Here is a 19,192-nt window from a genome sequence, read left to right on the forward strand (position 1 = left end):
CAATGTCATCCGCAAACATCATTGTCCAGGGAGATTCCTGTCTTACCTCATCTGTCAGCCTGTCCATCAGCATAGCAAACAAAAAAGGACTCAAAGCTGATCCTTGGTGTAGTCCCACCTCCACCTTGAACTCCTCTGTCTGACCTACAGCACATCTCACCACCGTCATACTTCTCTCATACATGTCCTGAACTACTCTGACATACTTCTCTGCCACTCCAGACGACCTCATACAGTACCACAGCTCCTCCCTCGGCACCCTGTCATACGCCTTCTCTAAATCTACGAACACACAATGCAGCTCCTTCTGACCTTCTCTGTACTTTTCCATCAACATTCTCAAAGCAAAAATGGCATCAGTGGTGCTCTTACGGGGCATGAAACCATACTGCTGCTCACAGATCTCCACCTTCTTCCTAAGCCTGGCTTCCACTACTCTTTCCCACAGCTTCATTGTGTGGCTCATCAACTTTATTCCTCTATAGTTGCTGCAGTTCTGCGTGTCACCCTTGTTCTTAAAGATCGGAACCAGAACGCTTCTCCTCCATTCCTCAGGCATCTTCTCACTCTCTAAAATCCTATTGAACAACCTTGTTAGAAATTCCACTGCTGCCTCTCCTAAGCACTTCCATACCTCCACAGGAACGTCATCAGGACCAACGGCCTTTCCGCTCTTCATCCTTTTCAGAGCCTTCCTAACCTCATCCTTTCCAATCTCTGCTACTTCCTGCTCCACAACAACCACATCTTCCTCCCTTCTTTCCCTGTCATTTTCCACGTTCATCAGCTCCTCAAAATACTCCTTCCATCTTTTCTGTACACTCTCCTGGGTTGTTAGCACCTTTCCATCTCTGTCCTTAATCACCCTTATCTGTTGCACGTCCTTCCCATCTCTGTCTCTCTGTCTGGCTAGCCTGTACAAGTCCTTCTCTCCTTCCTTTGTGTCTAACCTGTCATATAGCTCATCGTAAGCTTTCTGTTTGGCCTTTGCCACCTCTCTCTTCACTCTACGCTGCGCTTCCTTGTACTCCTGTCTACCTTCCTCAGTCCTTTCTACATCCCACTTCTTTTTAGCCAACCTCTTCCTCTGGACGCATTCCTGTACTTCCTCATTCCACCACCAAGTCTCTTTACCGTCTTTGATTGTTTTAAATACTTAACACAAATGACAGTTAGCATAATTTTCAAGTCACTAACCATTAGAGTGTATATTGAATGTTACTGACCAAAAACCTTCAAATGTACTGTTCTGTTATTACACACAACAGAGTTCAACAACAAATGAAAGATTCTAAAGAACTGAAAATAGTTATTTGCTGAATTTACTGCATTAGGAGGTGATATTTACTGAAATCAAAAGTTATTAAAATCAAAGACATCTTAAAAGGTCAAGTTGAACATAAGAACCCTTAGTTTGTAGCAGTTTTAGAATTCCTGCTTCCTTTGAAATTGAGTTTTTGGAGAGTTTCTGCTTGAATTTCTTTGAAAGATGTGAGAATAACCTTCCAGAACTGCTGTTTGGATGTGAACGGCCTCCCATCCTTATCGATATTTTGCTTGAGGATGCTCGAAAGGTTCTCAATAGGGTTAGTTTTATTCTCTTTCTATGCCCATAGCTTATTTTAGTAGTTTTTCCTTTAAGTGAACTCACCTGACAAACTAATTATCACAGGTGTCTGAGATCCAAATTTCAATTTATTTGTTTGGAGGATAAGCCCCTTGAGATGTGTCATATCGTTTTCAAGGGGGTCCTCAAAGAGACCGGAGACACAATATTATTCATTAGTCTAATTGAAAAACAAAGACTTTTAGCTATGATATCAAGTACCAAGCTATATATTTAAATATATTTTGCATTATAATTTAGAACACACTGTATACAGTCAGTGGGTCTTAATGTACCACCCAAAACTATTTTTTTCCTTTTGAAGAGATTTCATTCCATTTTACTCCACAAAAGTGGTAGAAGCAAAGATCTACACAATGTACTTTATCAAGAAATACATGGAAAGCTGGGAGATGATAAAGTCCAGAAGTCAGTCTCCGCATGAAACAGCCTAAAATTCAAGGTAGAAAATGTTCCCCAAAACCTTCACTGCTTTGCTGTGAACATTTGCTGCTGGTTCACCCTGTTTGTTTGTAAAACCACTTTACACAGCTGAGTCACTCATGCTTACAATTCACAGGGAAGAATGAGGTTTTTTCTAATCTAGCCATCTTTGAGGGTAAGAACAGTCTGCCACAGTGTAACCCAGATTTCTCTCAGTTCTCTGGTTGCACACAAAAAAGTCAACATTTAAGTTAGAAAGACACTGATGTGGTAATAATGATATGCTCAGCAGAACTGAATTACACTCAGGATCGAAGGGATGCTGGTACATAGAGTTCAGTGCCTTTAAAGTTAAAGTCCCATTAGTTGTCACACACCTAGGAGTTTAAAATTATTTTCTGCATTTGACCCATCCCCTGGAGAAATGGGGAGCTGCAGAAACCGCCGTCTTAGCCCCCAACCCAAGTTCTTTTTGCTAAGTGTCAAGCAGGGAGGCATAGGGTCACATTTTTAGTCTTTGGTATGACTCGACCATGGGTTTGAACCCACAACATTCCATTCTCAGTGGGGACGCTCTTCCACTAGGCCAGTAAGTTTCTTTCCACAGCTTTGATGTCAACTACAAGATATATTTGTCATCTACTTTCTGTGGGAAACGTGTCTACCATCCTTTTATTTTAATGGGACGAACCTTCAACGACTTTGTTGAGATTTTGCAGATCAAATCTTTTATCAAGCATAATCTGCAGTAACCCTGACACACTTTGAGACTGCCCAGAAAATGGAAAATTCCAGCAGATTTAACTTAAATAATAAAAAAATCAGAACTGTTAAAGATAAGGAAAGCTATTCAAGATCAGCTCCAGCAGGAGATCAATTATTGCAGCTTTTCTTATAATCCTGTTGTCATAAAGTGCCATAGAGAAACAGATGCTGCTGCTGTATAACATATCTATAAGCTGACCATGAATTATTGCCAATCCTACGTCCGGCCGACATCGGGCTTGAGAGCTACGAGTTAAAAAAAATACAAACATCCTGTTGGTTCCAAACAACTTTTAAGGGAAGAGGTTTGTGTAAAATTAGATCCAACTACCCAGCAGAACCCGTCAGAGTTGTTCAGAGAGGCTTTATCGGATGGACACAAGTCCACTCCAACAACACAGAAAAGGGTCTGCAAGCATCTGAGTGAAAGCAGAACAGCCAGCTGTCCCTCCTTGATAAAGCAGTCAGAAGAGAAGGGCAGAAGTTAGAATGAGTTTTGGTTAAGCTGTAACTTCACTAGGAACATTTCTGGCTGCTCAATCACCTTCCTGTGGAGGAAGAATGTGTGAGGAGGCAGCAGCGAGCACAAACGGTGATCTGAGCCCTCCATGACCATTTACCACAGACAGTACATTTCATTGGACAAAGCAGGGGACGTCACCCATAAAAAAGGCCTTACCTCCAGCTCCAGCAAAATGAAGCCAATTCAGTCCCCATTTTTCCATGATACCGGTGCCGCCATTGAGAGCCAGTGGACAGTGATTGGTCAGAGTCAACTTTTCTATGGCAACCACTCTCACCAATCATGAGTAAGCTTGTTGGAAGTCCACACCCTTTCCAATGAAAGGACCTCTGGAGAATCTGTCAATCAAACGTTTGGGGTGGGGGCCAGCAGCCACCACATGCTTTGACGTAGGGGGTTCTAATTGGTCAGTGTATAACTTGAATAACTTGTAATAAAGAAAAAATATCATGAAAAAAAAAATTAGAATTAGCAATAAGATGTCAAGAGAAAAAGGTATCGGAGCAAAAATGGATATTCTGACAACTAGAATGACTGAAAAAGCTGTTTATCTCTTAATAGAAGTCAATGGGAGTTTGGCTTCTTAGAGCTAGCAGGTACTTCCTATTCGGGGGAGCGTTCAGTATGTCCAGTGATATACACCGTCTATGCCATTTACAGGTTGATTCAGGTCCGGCATGGAGAGCAGGCTGAAGGGGGAAAATGGGATATTATGAAATAAACGAGAACAGACTAAAGAAAAAAAGAACCTGGAGAGTCTAGGGGTTTAAAAAGTTCATTTGAAAGTCTCCAGGAGAGAAAAAACAGCAAATACAAAAAAGGTGGTAAGGAAAACAAGGAAGAGTTTTTTTTTTTTAATATCTAACCTCACAGGATGGCTTTCTTTCTCCTCTGCTGTCCCACAAGAAGTCAAGAAAAAAGTTGGTTCTCAGTTTTAAAAATCCAAAAAGTATGAATCCAATTGCAGACAAATAGGTCCATTAACGTCTCCATTTTCGTCTGAGCTGGCTCAAAACCGTACGACTGGATAATTCCAATATTGCTGGCCGTTTTTGTTGCACCAGCAATGTTAGCAGGGGGTTTTTTAGGGGCTGTAAGCTAACAGGAGAGAGTGTAAGCAAAGGGATCATGGGATATCAGCAGAGCGTTATTTCCCCACCCACAACTCAGGGGCGTATTTCTAATAAACTCCTGCCCCTTTGCAGAAAATATATTTTTTTAAATGACAAAGGATTTTTGATTTAGGCTCAAAACTGCTTAAATCTAATCAAAACACCAATGGGAATGCTTTTACAATAGATTAAACAATAACTGGAGTGGGGCTTTAAGATGTGGCTGCATCTGTCTACAGTGAGTACAGACAGCCCAAAAACCTGCACCACCAGCATGGGTAAATCCTCCGTACAGGTGCTAATGACTAAGTCTGAAGTAAAAGCTGGCTGATCAGTATTAAAACATGAGGAGGACAGCTTTATTTAAATGAATCTACAACAATAACCCAAATTAGACTACGTTAAAGAATCAGCAGGTATATAAATGACAGTTTCCATCTCAATCTAAAATATTGAATGAGAAAGGAACTGTGTTGGATAACAGAGAGGGAAATAAGGACAATAAGTAACAAAAATGTCAAAACAATTTTATTTACAGACCAAAACCTATTTTGCGTTTGTTTTAAAAGTCATTCCAGTGAGAAAACAGTTTTTTTTTATTGTAAAACATTTGAAATTGTAGGTCTTCCTATGTGCAGTCATTTTTAGAAAAAAGTTAAAACAGCCAAAATCTGTTTGAATAAATACACAACTGAAAATTTGGCATTCAGTATCACTGCGGATCAACAATTAGTCAAACACTATTTGAGGTAAAGATGTAACAGAAACAACATGATGCTTGTATGAAGCTACAGCACCACATATCTACACTTTTAGATTCCACTTTTTCCGGTTTAATTTCCCCCCGACACCAAATGCCCACAAACACCGTCTTTGGTTCATTAGCAGGGAGGGAACGCCCAAGGACTCCCCCTGGAATTAACTCGCACACTCACAGGATCCTGTGAGCGTTTTAAGCGTGTGTAGCTGGAAGCAGCAGGTGTTGACTGTAACCACAAGCTGAGTCGGCACTAAAGCTCACGTCCACGCGAGTGCAAACAGCCACAAACAGAGGATGAAGCTCTAGAAGAGCTCGCTTTCCTTACACTCCTGACAGCTGATGCAGGCATTTCCTTCAAGCACAGACCTTCTTTCTACTTTTTTATTCCTGAAAGAGGCTTTTTGATGTCTTTTTTGTTGCCTACCCTCCAAAACGCACACAGAAACATCTGTAACCACATAGACCAACAGGGTTCCCACAGCCACAGGTGTTGGAGGAACATTTCCCTTTAGGGCTGTCGAAAAACCTCACAGATGAACATGCAACTCTCTTTCCTCATTCTGCCTTCAGCAAGCGTAAAAGCAGGATTTACGCACACTTTTAAAGAATTTATGCTCGTCTGGAAAATCAAGGCTAACCTCACTGACTTCAGGCCCAATAAAAGCATTGCTGGGACATCAAGGGGTCTGCGTGGAAAGTACCCGTCACGCTTAATGTTCAGTCGCACCACAACAAGCCAGCAAATGAAAATGTCAGCAACATGTGGCATCATTAGTGCAAGAGGTTCATTACTGTACAGAAACACAAGGGATTTAGTCCAGAATAAAAACTGGCAGAAAATACACTGAAGCAAAAACATCAGCTGGCTAAATGCACAAATGTCATTTTGTCGTTTGGAATAAAATATTGACTTTTGTCCTAAAAAGGTTGCTTATCTGATTCTATAAGGTTTACAAATTAGAATCAAAGTTCAATTCGTCAATTCGTTAAGAATTCTACTTTTAAATAAAAAAATTAAATCAAATTATTGTGCATGTAAAAACACACACAACGATTAAAGCTTTTTATACAGGATGCCACTTTATGCAGTTTTTAGGACACAAGTCAATTAGATGAGCTTAATTTTACTTTATTCTAAATTTGACTAGATATTCTGAACTTCTTGAAAAGGTTTTTGCTCAAGTAAAGTTAAATAAAAAAACTTGAGTTTTCCAGCTAAATGACGTGACTTCAAAGCCAGCTGTAAAGGTTAGTGGATATTCAACAAAAACTCAACAAATGACACCTTCCATCATTGGATTACAGAAGGCTGTACATGGGCTTTTCTAGCTTTGAAAAGTTTAAAACGATACCATTTTTCATTCGAGGACAGAATTATTCTTAAAAAACCTATAATACTCAAAAAAAAAGTGCACTTTTTTTCTAGGTTTACATATTTGAACAGTTGTGGAGGTTTGCCACTTCCTCACTCTCTGATGGTAAAGTGACATTTGATTTTGCATTCTTAATTCAATTTAACGCAGAGCTGCAACACTTTTACTGTGAGGTGGATTTCTTATTACAGATAATCTGAATGTTCCCTGGTGATATATTTGGTGTTAACTTTGAAAATTATTAATATTATTAATAACAACCATGTTTAAAGAAACTAAAATGGTTAAATGTCACCTATAGGGCAAAAAGCTCAAATTATATATTTTTTTATTCTGACACTATTAAAAAAAGTAGTTTCTCAAATACATTTTCTTTTAGTGGTGTTCATTCATTCATTCATTCCTCATTCCGTCATCTTCTTCCATTTTGTCCCTTTCGGGGTCACGGGGCTGTTGGAGCCTATCCCAGCCACTTGTGGGTGAAGGCAGGGGACATCCTGGACAGGTCGCCAGTCTGTCGCAGGGTAGAATGTCCACAATCACACACCCATTCACTCTCACATTCTCACCTATGGGCAATTTAGAGTTGCCAATTAACCTATGAAGCATGTTTTTGGACGGTGGGAGGAACCTGGAGACCCCGGAGAGAACCCACACATGCACGGAGAGAACATGCAACCTCCACACAGAAAGGTCCCCCATTGATGTTCTGTTTCAGGTCCCCCAGTCGGGACTTGAACCAGGGGCCTTCTTGCGGTGAGGAAAGAGCGCTAACCACTGTGCCACCGTGCAGCCTTTTAATGTTGTTCCAAACCAAATATCAGTACGGCTTGCTTGTATGAACTCTGGTTAAATGATGCAAAGACTGTATCATCTGCATAAAGTGATATAAAACAACAACGACATCAATAAAAAGTAAATTACTTTTCGGCTGAAAAAAAGGTTTCGAAATTTTGTAGTTTGGTAATATTTTCTCCAAGTCTCTGTGAATCAAACCAACAGCTATAATCTCCAACCATACATGTAAACAAGCAAACAACATACCACAATGAAGCTGAGAATCCTTTACTTAATTTTCTGCTGCAGTTCATCAACAATTCAGGTCAGAATCCAACTCAAGCTAACTTTCTCTAGGTGGAAGGAACTTAGTTTAACTAGAGTTAGGAGATTTTGGAATCTAGCCTCCACATGATGACATCAACACAATCCTTTGTTTATCCAAAAACAGCTACACAGCATAATGCACAGGTGTCAGAAACACAATGACATCATGCCCACAAGCTAAAGGCATTCTTACTGTTGACAACACAAAAGCACCAGGGATGGCCTCAAGTCCATTTAAGGGTTTCCAAAGCTGCAATTTGTACTTCTACCGTTTTCAAAAAGGGAAACAAACACACAAACTAAACAAAACGGAACAATTTCTCCAATTAGGGTCATTTGATTACACAGCAGATACACAGAAAGCGCCTTTTAACTCACCGAGCATAACAGTCAGCAGGAGGAAAACATCGGCTAAGCAGTCACAGTCGTCTGAGGTCCAGTGGGCAAAAGCACTGCTGGCTTATTCCCCATAGGCAGCACACACACACACACTCAATTAACACACACACTCAAAGACAAGCAGCTTATTAGTTTCAAAGAGGAGCAGCTCGACCTTCTCTGCGCAGACGAGAGGCTGAAGGTGTCTGCTGACATTCAGCTGCTGCCTTTGTTGTTACCACAGACCACAGAGCAGCTCAGAGTAACTTCACAGTGAGCTTTCCATCTTTAGTCTGAAGGAGAGGTGCCCGCCACTGTGTGTGTGTGTGTGTGTTTGTGTGTGTGGAGGAGTGTGTGATAATGTAAACAGCAGCTCCACCCCCTCTCGCCTCACTTGGTTCAGTCTGCTTGCCTAAACTAGCCACTCAGCAACATCAGCAAAACAAATACATTTATTTGTTGGTCGACTTCACGGTGAAGCGAGAGAAAGACTAAACACACACAGACACACATACACACACTCACGTATGCAGCCTTCACCTCTCGGGATGTGCAGCTTGTGTCTCATGTGGTTACTTGGTTGCTATGACAGTAACTGCCAACAAAAGGGACCAGCCTGTTTAAAAATTGATATCAGACCAGATTGATCCAAAATAATCAGAAGAATGACATTAATAGACCTAGAGTAAGACCATCATGAAGGGTTCTTCCACGGACGTTCTGCAGCAGATCAGAGAAGCATCATCAAAGGCGACTCCATCAAAAAATAATTGAATTAAAAAAAAGTCTCATCTATGTGACAGAGTGAAGATGAAGTACGTTATAGCTGACATGTACAACATATCTAACTTTAATTGATGTTGAATATATCCTCATCAAATTGTTCCCTCTTGTTCTGGTGTTTATCTGGAAACTAAAACCACAAACTCATAACTGTTGTGTCTCATTAGCAAGAATTCCTCAATACTCATTGTCTTGGAGATGAGTGAGACGGAGGATAACGGTGATAATGAAGTCATTCTGCAGCAGAGCCGACCATCCACAGGGAGGGCAGCCTTCCCAGGAAAACGCTTTCTCACAAGCTTTGGAAAGCTGACCCACATGTTTGGGAAAGTCCCCCTCGACAAGCTGAATGCCTCAAGATTGAAGCGGAGCGGTCGGTGGACGAGGATTTGGGTCATAGGGTCAGTTTTTCCAGAAGAACATTACGGCTCAGTGTCATGTGTCGAATTGATGAGAAACAGGTTTTGGCAGCTCTGTGATTAGCTGTGCACCGATAGGCCCGTGCATTGTAGGGATGCTGAAGGCCCTGTAAATGTTATAGCTTTTTAATGGTTACCAGGAGGCCCTGTTTCATTAGGGTTGTTTCTACAGAAGAGGTGAGAATGCTGATAAATCTGACTTCGCGGAGGCAACAAAAGATTCAGACCACAAAACCACCTGAAATTATCCAGCAGGCAATATTTGCTGAAAAAATCTGACCAGAACGGAAAGATGTATAAGATCTTTTCCAATCTTTATACTCTCTCAGATTTAGACCGTTGACTGTTTTTTTCCACCAATATTGGTAATGAATGGTCAGTCGGCCTTTGCACCAGGTTTTTTAAAAACTAATTCAAGGCCCTGGTTCTGGACCATGCTTTACTTGTTTGGCCAACACCAAAGTTCATATGTGTTCAACTATACACAAAAAGCATTTAAACAAACCAAATCCACAAGTAAGAATGCACCAATTCATAGAGGTTGAGTTAGCAGACATCACCCCTTTTCTTTAGCTTCATATTCTAAACATCATCCTGCTTTGTAGGCACCAGCTCAACGGGAAGGAATGTATAGAGATCCATCCATGTGCAAAAAGATTATCAATGTTTCTACTGTTAGATCTGAGTTTATGACTCAGACTTTGAGTTTGTTTGAAGTAGAAATTTGAAAAACACCACCTTAGTTCAGTTTAAATCCCCAAGTTATGTAAAAAATTGATTTTTCTAAAACAAAATTGGTTTTTAAAAACTGAATTTGAAAAAATTAAATAAAAGTCTGACCAATTTGACCAAATCAAGTTAAACCACATCAACATTAATGGATTAAAAATACGATTACACAAAATATTTTTTAAAGGTTGCTCAATAAGTTGATAATACAGATGGAATCATTACAGACAGCAATCTGATCAGCATCTGCATGCCATCCAGAAATCTGTCCACAACCAGACAAATGCATATCCAATACTTCATTTCACACATTACTTGCCATCGTGTCATTCTGAGGATGAACTGAACCCGATCTTTAAGCAGACATCCAGAATATGTGTGTGTGTGTGTGTGCATTAGAGTTGGGAAGCACTGTTTCTAAGAAGAAAGCTGGATTTGTGTTTATTCTTCGTTTTCCGCTCCTTAACCACAAAAACTTGCTTCCATGAACTGACTGACAACCAACACTCAGTTTAACTTGACTGGCTCCCTTCAAATCAATGCCTCGGGTTTCAGTTTTTATACTTGAGCTTCTCCAACGAGAAGCAACAAACACAATTCATGTCAGCAGCAAGCAAGAATGTGAATCCATGTTACACACATTGTGAAGAATAAAGATCTGGATACTGTGACGCTAGAAGAGGTAAAACCCATCTGAGAAAGTTGCTTTAATAACACAAATCATTTCTTTACAGAAGACACACACAAAATCCTTTTTATATGTCTGAAGACGAACATCAACAGGTCAGTTTGTTGCCATGTGGAAAATCTTTTTCATGCAAACAACATTCAATTTAGAGGAATACGAAAAAAACATTTTGTTACCTAACTCTACTTAAGAGTAAACTACTATTGGTATCCAGTTTTAATTTTTAACATGATTCAGATTTTCTTAAAGAAACTGTTATATAATAATTCTGCCACTAATGAACCTCACTTCAGCTTTGAATGTGCTTTTTTCACCCGGTTCTGTGGCACTGAAGAAATGCCCCTAAAACCCAACTTTTTGAGGTGTTTGAGCTAGTGTGAGTGAGTGATGACAATTGTGTGTCGGTTTCACAAGATCTAAAAGCCAAATGAACTTTGCCTCCAATAATGACTTTAAAAATAGAAAAAGAGGCATGGGAAAACCCAGTCTACAGTCTGGGGTTTTACCGTCACACATTTCATTATGTCAGATGCTCAATAAAATGTGAGGGAACATTTGAGTATCAGCAACAAACCAGAATTCTAAACCACATTCTCTAAATAATCTCCTTTGGTTTGTAAACCTGCTGCACCAACTCCCAAACCTTCACCTGTGCTGCTGGATGTCAGTCATATTTACCTTCAGGGCTGAGACGGTGACGGCGACACTTCTGACAAACACAGAAATCTCAAAAACAAACTCAGTCTGGGACAAATCTGAGGAACCCAACATCCTGGTCCCTTCTGGCAGGACGGCTCATGCAGGGCATAGGTCAAATATGACTTTGGTCCCACTGGCCTTTAGCCAGCTGACCTTTAATGATACCCATCATTTTCCTCAAAACTTTCATTTGTACAAGCAGCAATGACACACAGACTTGGAAACATAATGCCTTCAAGTTTAGGCTTCAAGTAGGGCTGGTTGGGCTTCCAAAGGAGATGTTAAAATAAAATAGTCATTATTCTATCATTTTTGATTTTTTGTTAAAGAAACCAAAAGCAGGAAGATATTCTGAGATTTGATTTTTTTTGTTGGCCATATCGCCCAGCTGTAATTTCAGGTAAGTTTTCAGAAAACAAGATTAAGACGAAGAACACAAAAGTTTCATCCATCACACTTTGAAAATCCACTGTGTTTGTCCACCAAGTGACAGGTTACCATGTGTATGAGAAAACTAGTTCAAACTATCATGTATTCTTAGCACCACAGTCTGCTGACTTGTAGTAAGTGCAATGATGACTTAAAAACAAGTTTCACCAGAAAACAAACTACTGCAGCTACTTTAACAGTAAACAAAAAAAAAACCTTTTTAAACAATTGAACAGTTTTGCTCTATGTTTGATTTTTTTTAAATCAAAGGTTTTCAGAAGAACAACCACATACTGAAAGGATGACTGTTAAGAAGATCCAACTTCACTAGTTTGATCAATCAACCTTTATGCACAACATTTAACCTAAAAAATGTTGAAGTGAAACTCTTTAAAACTATACATCTGATGAGGTTGTGGTAAAAACTTCAAACTTCAAAAATTCAAAACTAGTCAAATGTTGGTGTATTGCAAACAAATGACAATTTTTTAATGTTTTTGGTAACAAGAAGATAAATTCCTAAGAGCAGATCAGGACTAAACAAAAAAGAGCTATTATAACTTGATAAGTATAACCACATATTTTTTATTAATTGTTTAATAATGTGAATAAAGTGTATTAATAAATTATTCTAAATGAGACAAAGACTTCAGGATTTTTAAAATGTTTTTGGATTGAATGAATTGTTGGTGTGATTTGGACTTCAGGGCCAATGTAGAAACCACAGTAAAAGGGTTTAGGATCTTATCAAGAAGAACAAAAACACACCTCCTCCCAGGAAAGGTTGGATGGAGATGACCTCAGCTTGTGTGGAACCTACTGAGCGAGGCGTGATCCAGGTTTGCTCCCCCGCAAACTTGACAAAATGAAAATGGAGGTTTAATGCCATCTAAGACTATTGGCTTTCAAGAACGTGTGTGTGTGTGTTTGTGTGTGTGTGTGTGTGTGTGTGTGCGCATGTGTGTGCTTGGTCTTATCAAACCTTACTAAAAGCTACTTAAACAGAAGGCCCACACTCCAACTGATGAACTTTTCCTTCATGTCACTGAAGGCCACTCATTCTTGTTGTGGTGTTTCAGAGGATCACAACATACAAAACAACAAAAAAACACAAAAATCCCTCTCACACCACAGGTTGGTTTTATCTGCCTTAAATCTTTCTTAGAGAGCTTTGCACTCCCGTTTTACACATGTTGGACATTTTATAAATGCATAAAGTAACACAAACTAGAAAATGACCAAATGCTTGAAAGGAACAGTTTGATTCAGATGTCTTAAATGTTTTCTAAACACTTTGACATCCTTTAAGCATTATATAATCATCTGAAGTTCTTCTTGCACTAAAAGATGCTTTAGAGACCCAAAATACTAAAAGAACATCTTACATTTAAGGTAGGAGACTACATTGTTTAACAGTCGTGCAGCTGGATATTATTTTAAAGCAAATCAAATGACCCAATTCATCCACCACTGAACATAAGAATAACACTTCCATTTAATCCCTTCCTTTCCATGTGCAACAATCACACCAGTGATCCCTCTGCATGCAAAAAAGAAAAGGCTTCCTCTCTTTGACTCAATTACATCCGTCAGCTACGGAGTGAATAAAAGGAGGATGAGGAAGAGGAGGGGGAAGCAGCGAGGCTTGGCTGTTGGCAGAGTGGCAGACTGTGATCTCCGGGGGACACTGAGCAGCTGCGTTAACCAGGAAACGTCCAGTGTGGTTCAGGGAGGAGCAGTGGAGCAGCTCCGTCCCTCTCCGGGTCCACAGAACAAAGCTTTAACCTTTTCAACTTCTTTGTTTGCGGCACTTTTTGTTTCCATGGTGTCAAAGTTGGAGGTCACATCATATCAGGAGGCTGATCATGACACCAGGTTGTATTTTAGCCTCACATATAGACAAATGTATCAAGATCCAAGAAAAGATTATGAATATTAGGAGTTTTAGAATTTGTGAAGGAAGGAGGTTTGTTGATGGGAAACTCTCCAGTGTTTATTCATGAGTGTTTAGGCATTTTATTTCTGAGAAAGACTGTTGAATACTGCATTAGCTTTAAATAAACTGCATATTATACTAAATACACATTTCTACAAACTATGGTCATCCGGGTAAAACTTTAGAAAAATAATAGTAATCAGGTAAAACATATTTTTTACAGCACTGTAATGTGGTGTTCTATCATTGTTCTAAGGGACAATAATGCATAAAGTGAAACTATTTCAATTATAGACAAATCAAGAAACTTTGCTGACTCTCTCAGTCTTCATGGACAATGTTGGAACTCTGACAAAACGTCAACAGTCTCTTGAATTCAAATGGACTGAAAATGTGGGAGGAGCCCAAAACCCCAAATGTTTGTGGTTTCAAAAAGGTAAAAATGGGTGGAAAAAAGACAATGTTGAGACTTTCTGCAGCTTCTGACTCATAATGGAGTCCTCCAACAATAAACATGAGCCAGTTTGGTCGGGCAGAGACGCTCAGTGCAGAAGGGCGTCTTTGGAAATGAACATGTGTGCACCATTAGGTCTGACTGGATAAATAAAGTAACAGGTTGAGGCGACCATCCAGAGCGGGAACAGACACCGCCATGAGGGCAATAAACAATAATTCTCTTAGTGCTGGATTATGTTTCTGTTTCAAAAGGTTCTCTGTCTACAATCTATAGAATAATCCTAATTCCTGTACATGTAAACAGGAACAAGTGCATAATCCACTGACTGGCTTGTGTATAAGGTGCTTAAATATGACTAGTTTATCCCAAATGAAATGAAAAAAAGCCCAGGACAGACATTTCAGGGAAGATGCAGCACTGTTTCTGGACAAATATCAGTGAATGAAGCTATCCAGCTCATTGTTGTCTCTGAATTTACTTTGGAGCTTGAACAAAAATAACAAACCATTAGTGCCATTAGTCCCATTAGTGATGATTTTACCTGGGCCGGATCTAGGCAGCCCCTGACAGGGGTGCAGACAGGGTGGAGGGTGTGTGTGTGTGTGTGTGGGGGGGGGGTCAAGCATGAGTATACTGGGAGGTTGTGGGGGGGTGGGGATGGTCCTGGAATTTGGGGGAGCATTGCCCCTCCTTAACCATGCCAATCCTAACGGTCCAGGATTTTACATCCTAGAGAGACAAATTTGTCACATCAAACCATGTTATAAAACATAACTAGTCTGAGTTCTTCTTGTGTTGTTGGGCTGTTGGAATTGTATCTACGGTAAATTTAACTGAACACGGTACAAGTTTTAAGGGCTCTGTCGTAGAGAAGATGAACGGATTATTAGGGTAGATTTCTCCTATTTATTTTAGAAATTTCATTTTTGCAAGTAAAAAAAACCTTTCTTAGATTTAAATTTTAATAATTTCTCACAGGCATCTTCAAACGTTAGCCAATTAGGGGCAAACTGGCAGCCACGCCCCTGCCAGTCGCCCCAGGGCAGCTGTGACTACATCAGTAGCTCATCACCAAGAATGAATGAGGAGTGAAGGAATAATGGACATACATTGTAAGCTCTTTTAACTTCTGGAAAAGTGCAGAAAAAGCTGATCCATTATTATTATCATTATTATTTAGAAGCAGACAATGTACAAATGCAGAAAACTATCATGCCAGAAAAGCTAATACATTTTCTCAATGTCCTTGAATGACAAAGCAAAACCTACATTAAAAATAATTGATATTTTATGTGCCATTCTACATAAAACAATTAGCAAAATGAAAATGTTGCCGTTTCAACCCTTGTTTTGCGGCAACAAACCCAAGCCAGCAGGAGGAGCTACAGCAGCTTAAAAAAAAAGATTGTTTTATTTGTATTGTTGAATTATTATACTTTGTAAAAAACTACATTGTAAACTTTTTTATGCTCTTCTCTGTCTTTTCGAATGTTTTCAGTTTTATTTTCTATCTTTCTTTTTTGATTGAAGTTGTTTTCAGAAAAATCATTATCTTTATGAAATCTTTATGAATTTAAAAATATACTGTCCTTATCTCAGTTGCAGTTTTTTTGTTATATTAATTTGTAAAAATGTAAATGAAGTTTTTCAACCAGGGGTGTCAAACATACGGCCCACGCCAGGTGGTTTAGTCCGGCCCACACATGAAGAATAAAAATCATAAGGATGTTTTAAAAAGAAAGCAAGTTTCTAGTCCATTCCTGTGGCGAGTTATGATTTTTTAAAGAAATAACCGAAATGCGCACATCCGCCACTAGGGGGAGCAAAGGAAAAGCTTAACAGGTGAAACAACATAACTCTGCATGTGACAAAAACGAAACCTAACAGCTCTGCGTCTGGGCAGGCAGTAGTTTGGTTCCCTGATAGCTTCACCACTGAAGGATGATCAGTAGTGACACCCTAATGACCAAAATGTTGTCAAAAAGTAAAAAACAAGTTGAAGTGAAGTCCTGAGCTTTCCAGGAAAATGGAAAGCGTTTTATTTGTTCACGGAGCTGAATGCAAACCTGCATGCTTGGTATGTCATCAACAGGTTCTCCAAGAACATAACATTCAGCACCACTATGAGACTCTCCACAAAGAAAAGTTTCACCATTTGCAGTTAAGAATAAAAAAGATTTAGCAACTATTAGCTGGACCGATAAATAACCATGTGGATTTACTGCAGCCATGATGTCAGTGATGGAGCAGTGTCACCTAGCTACCTTATTGCAGAAAAGTTGGAGCAAACATCCAAACCATTTTCTGATGGTGAACTTATTGAAAAATGCTGAAGGCTGCAGAAGTCTTGTTCCCACAAAGCAGTCGACCTTAAACATGAGTCTGTCAAGAATTACGATCAGATCCAACATCTCTGAGGAAACATGGGCAGCCATATAAAGGAATCCAGTCATTTATTGTATTTTCAGTCACTATTGATGAAAGCACCAACATCACAGATATGTACAGCTGTGCATATTTATTAGAGGTGATGAAGAGACGTTACAGTGGAGTTTCTTGAATTGATGGACACAACAACAACTGATGAAATAGTCAGCTCTCTAGTTACTGCGCTGGACGATGTTGAAGTGAACTGGTCACATGAAGTAATTTTGGTCACTGATGGCGCTCCATCAATGGTCAGGAAGAAGGCAGGTGTTGCCACAAAATTCAGGCAGCAACCAGGAAAAGATTCTTATAATAATGAATGATAATAATAATGGACATTTCATTGTGTTTTGCACACTTGAATGACAGTAAATGTGTTTCTGCACAGGATTTGAATCCTGATATTGACGGTCTTGTGAAGTTTCAGGAGAGAAAGGAGGTTAACTCCAAACTCTTATGTTCACAAATGTTTGCAAGTTTAATTTAGTGTAATTTTGTCATCGTTTGGACGTTTACATTTTAGGAAGATGTTTCATTTTTTTATGTAGACCCTTTTGAATTTATTATCAGGATTGCTTCAGTGTCAGATTTAAAATATTCAGTCTGTATAAAATTGAACAAACCAATATTTTTTAAAGTGAAATTAATTTTATTTAAGATCCATTGGCTTCTGTGAATGAATGTGTAATAAGAATGATAAGGCTACCATGTTGGTTGAGGCTTGTTTTCAGATTGGGTAAAAAAAAACAAGAATAAAGCTTTATTTTGCCTTTACGCTACTGGTCCGGCCCACTTGAGATCAGACGGGTTGAATGTGGCCCCCGAACCAAAATGAGTTTGACACCCCTGCTTTAAACAGACTTTACTTTACTGCAGTAAACTCTGATTTTTGTGACTACCGATAAGGAAAGTGCATCCTGAACTCATCATTTTTGGTAAAAAGCAGTTCAGCTGAGGATCCTCAGGACCTGAGCACTGGCCTTCACTCTGGAGCAGCACAGGCGCCTCCTGCTTGGCATGACAGGAGCAGCGGCGGTATTTCCATGTGCTGCCCAGAGTCAGCTGCAGTGCTGCTTGGCAGGGCACTCGCATTCCCCCAGAACCCCACCCGAGCGGCCTGACGGGGAGGAAATACCAGCGGGTGCTGGAAAAACCTCTGAGAAGATCTTCTTCCACTCCTCAGTGTTAGTCAGCAAAGGATCTGCATGGCCTCCTCTTCCTCCTCTAGAAACTCCCTTGTCTACTGTTAAAACCTTCAATGTGACCCTACTAGATATTAGACAGTGATCTCCCTGTCTCGGCTTTAGAGAACAAGTTGTACAAAACTGAAAATTTTTCACTTGTTTTTAGTCTGTTTTACTTGCTGGTCTGTTATTAATCATCATTTTCTGAATTTCCTCTTTTTGATGAAGACAATGAACTGCTGCTTTGTCTTGACACAAACAAGCTGATTTAAAGGCCCAAAAAAGAAAAATAAGTCATGTTTTGGTTGCTTTTAACACGTTCTTGTGGCATTTTACTAATGATGGAAGACATACATAAAAAAATTCTACTTAAAACCAAATTTCTGTGTATTTCTTTGTTGTGAATCAGGAGCAGATGAAAAATGAAGTTTGAAAAAGACGTAGAAAACAAGCTGGACAGCCACGAGGTCCCTCATCTGCTTCATTCTGATGCATCCTCTTGTAGATGACTAGATCCATGAACCACTTTGCTTTCCTCATGTGACCTGACATCTGGCTCAGAACTGTACGGCTGGACAGCTTGGATACTCCTCGCCATTTTCCTTGAACAGGTAATGTTCGGTTGAGGGTGTGAAGAGCTGTAGGCTAGCAGGTGAGCGTGTAAACAGGGAGCTGGTGGGCGATGGTGGTTCAACCTTAGATTTGAACACAAGTTTACATGCTTAAGCTGTTTATCAACCAGGAAAAGTACAAACAGACACAGTAAGGACTAGCCACGTATTGGTTCACACAGTTAAATTTAAATAAATCTGATGACTAAAAACAAGGCAAGTACCCTAAACATACCCTAATCATGCCGATTTCCCCTCACGTCATTAGTTGTGGAAAGGATGGCATGTTCCTGCTTTAGGATGGATCTCATGAACATTTTGGTTTTTTAAAATGATTAAATAATAATTACAAGCATCACATTAAAATGTGCTTCCACTGCAACTCCACAAATAACTTAATCTAAATCTGAACACTAGTCTTGCTAAAGCAAACTCCCAGAAGCATCAGCTCTCCCTCTGAACTTGCAGCTGGTGCTTCAGCGCCTATGGTGTCCTTAATCGTTCCAAGTGCACAGATTGAGTTTCCCCTGCATCTGCGCCGGCCACATGTGTGCATCTGACATGGCTAATATGGTTAATCCTGTGGCACATATTCAGACATCCACTCTGGACTTGGGTGCTTGTTTCTGCAGTGGTTGGAGGGAATCAACAGACCTAATCCTCTGTTTGACCCGTTACCACAGCAGCTAGAGGCTCATTTGCCAAAAATGCTTAAATTATGAGCTGTTTCAAACTGGACACTTGCTGGAGAGCTTGTTATGGCGA

General features: G+C 39.7%; 1 protein-coding gene across 12 annotated transcripts in view; it reads right to left on the reverse strand.

Moving 5' to 3' along the window:
* The window catches only part of LOC101156198 (disco-interacting protein 2 homolog C), a 201,314-nt gene that overhangs the window by 102,801 nt on the left and 79,321 nt on the right, over positions 1 to 19,192 (reverse strand). For 2 of the 12 annotated variants that reach the window (XM_078934383.1, XM_020711271.3), the window contains exon 1: positions 8,066 to 8,360. The exons of the other annotated variants lie outside the window; for them this stretch is intronic. In XM_078934383.1, coding sequence (XP_078790509.1) covers positions 8,066 to 8,072 — 7 coding nt within the window. In that variant the 5' untranslated portion in view covers positions 8,073 to 8,360. Of the gene's footprint in view, positions 1 to 8,065; positions 8,361 to 19,192 lie in introns of those variants that run through there. 12 annotated transcript variants of the gene reach the window in all.

This window comes from Oryzias latipes, chromosome 17 (assembly GCF_053564925.1).
Source record: "Oryzias latipes strain Hd-rR chromosome 17, Olatipes_Hd-rR_3.1".
Classification (NCBI taxonomy): Eukaryota; Metazoa; Chordata; class Actinopteri; order Beloniformes; family Adrianichthyidae; genus Oryzias; species Oryzias latipes.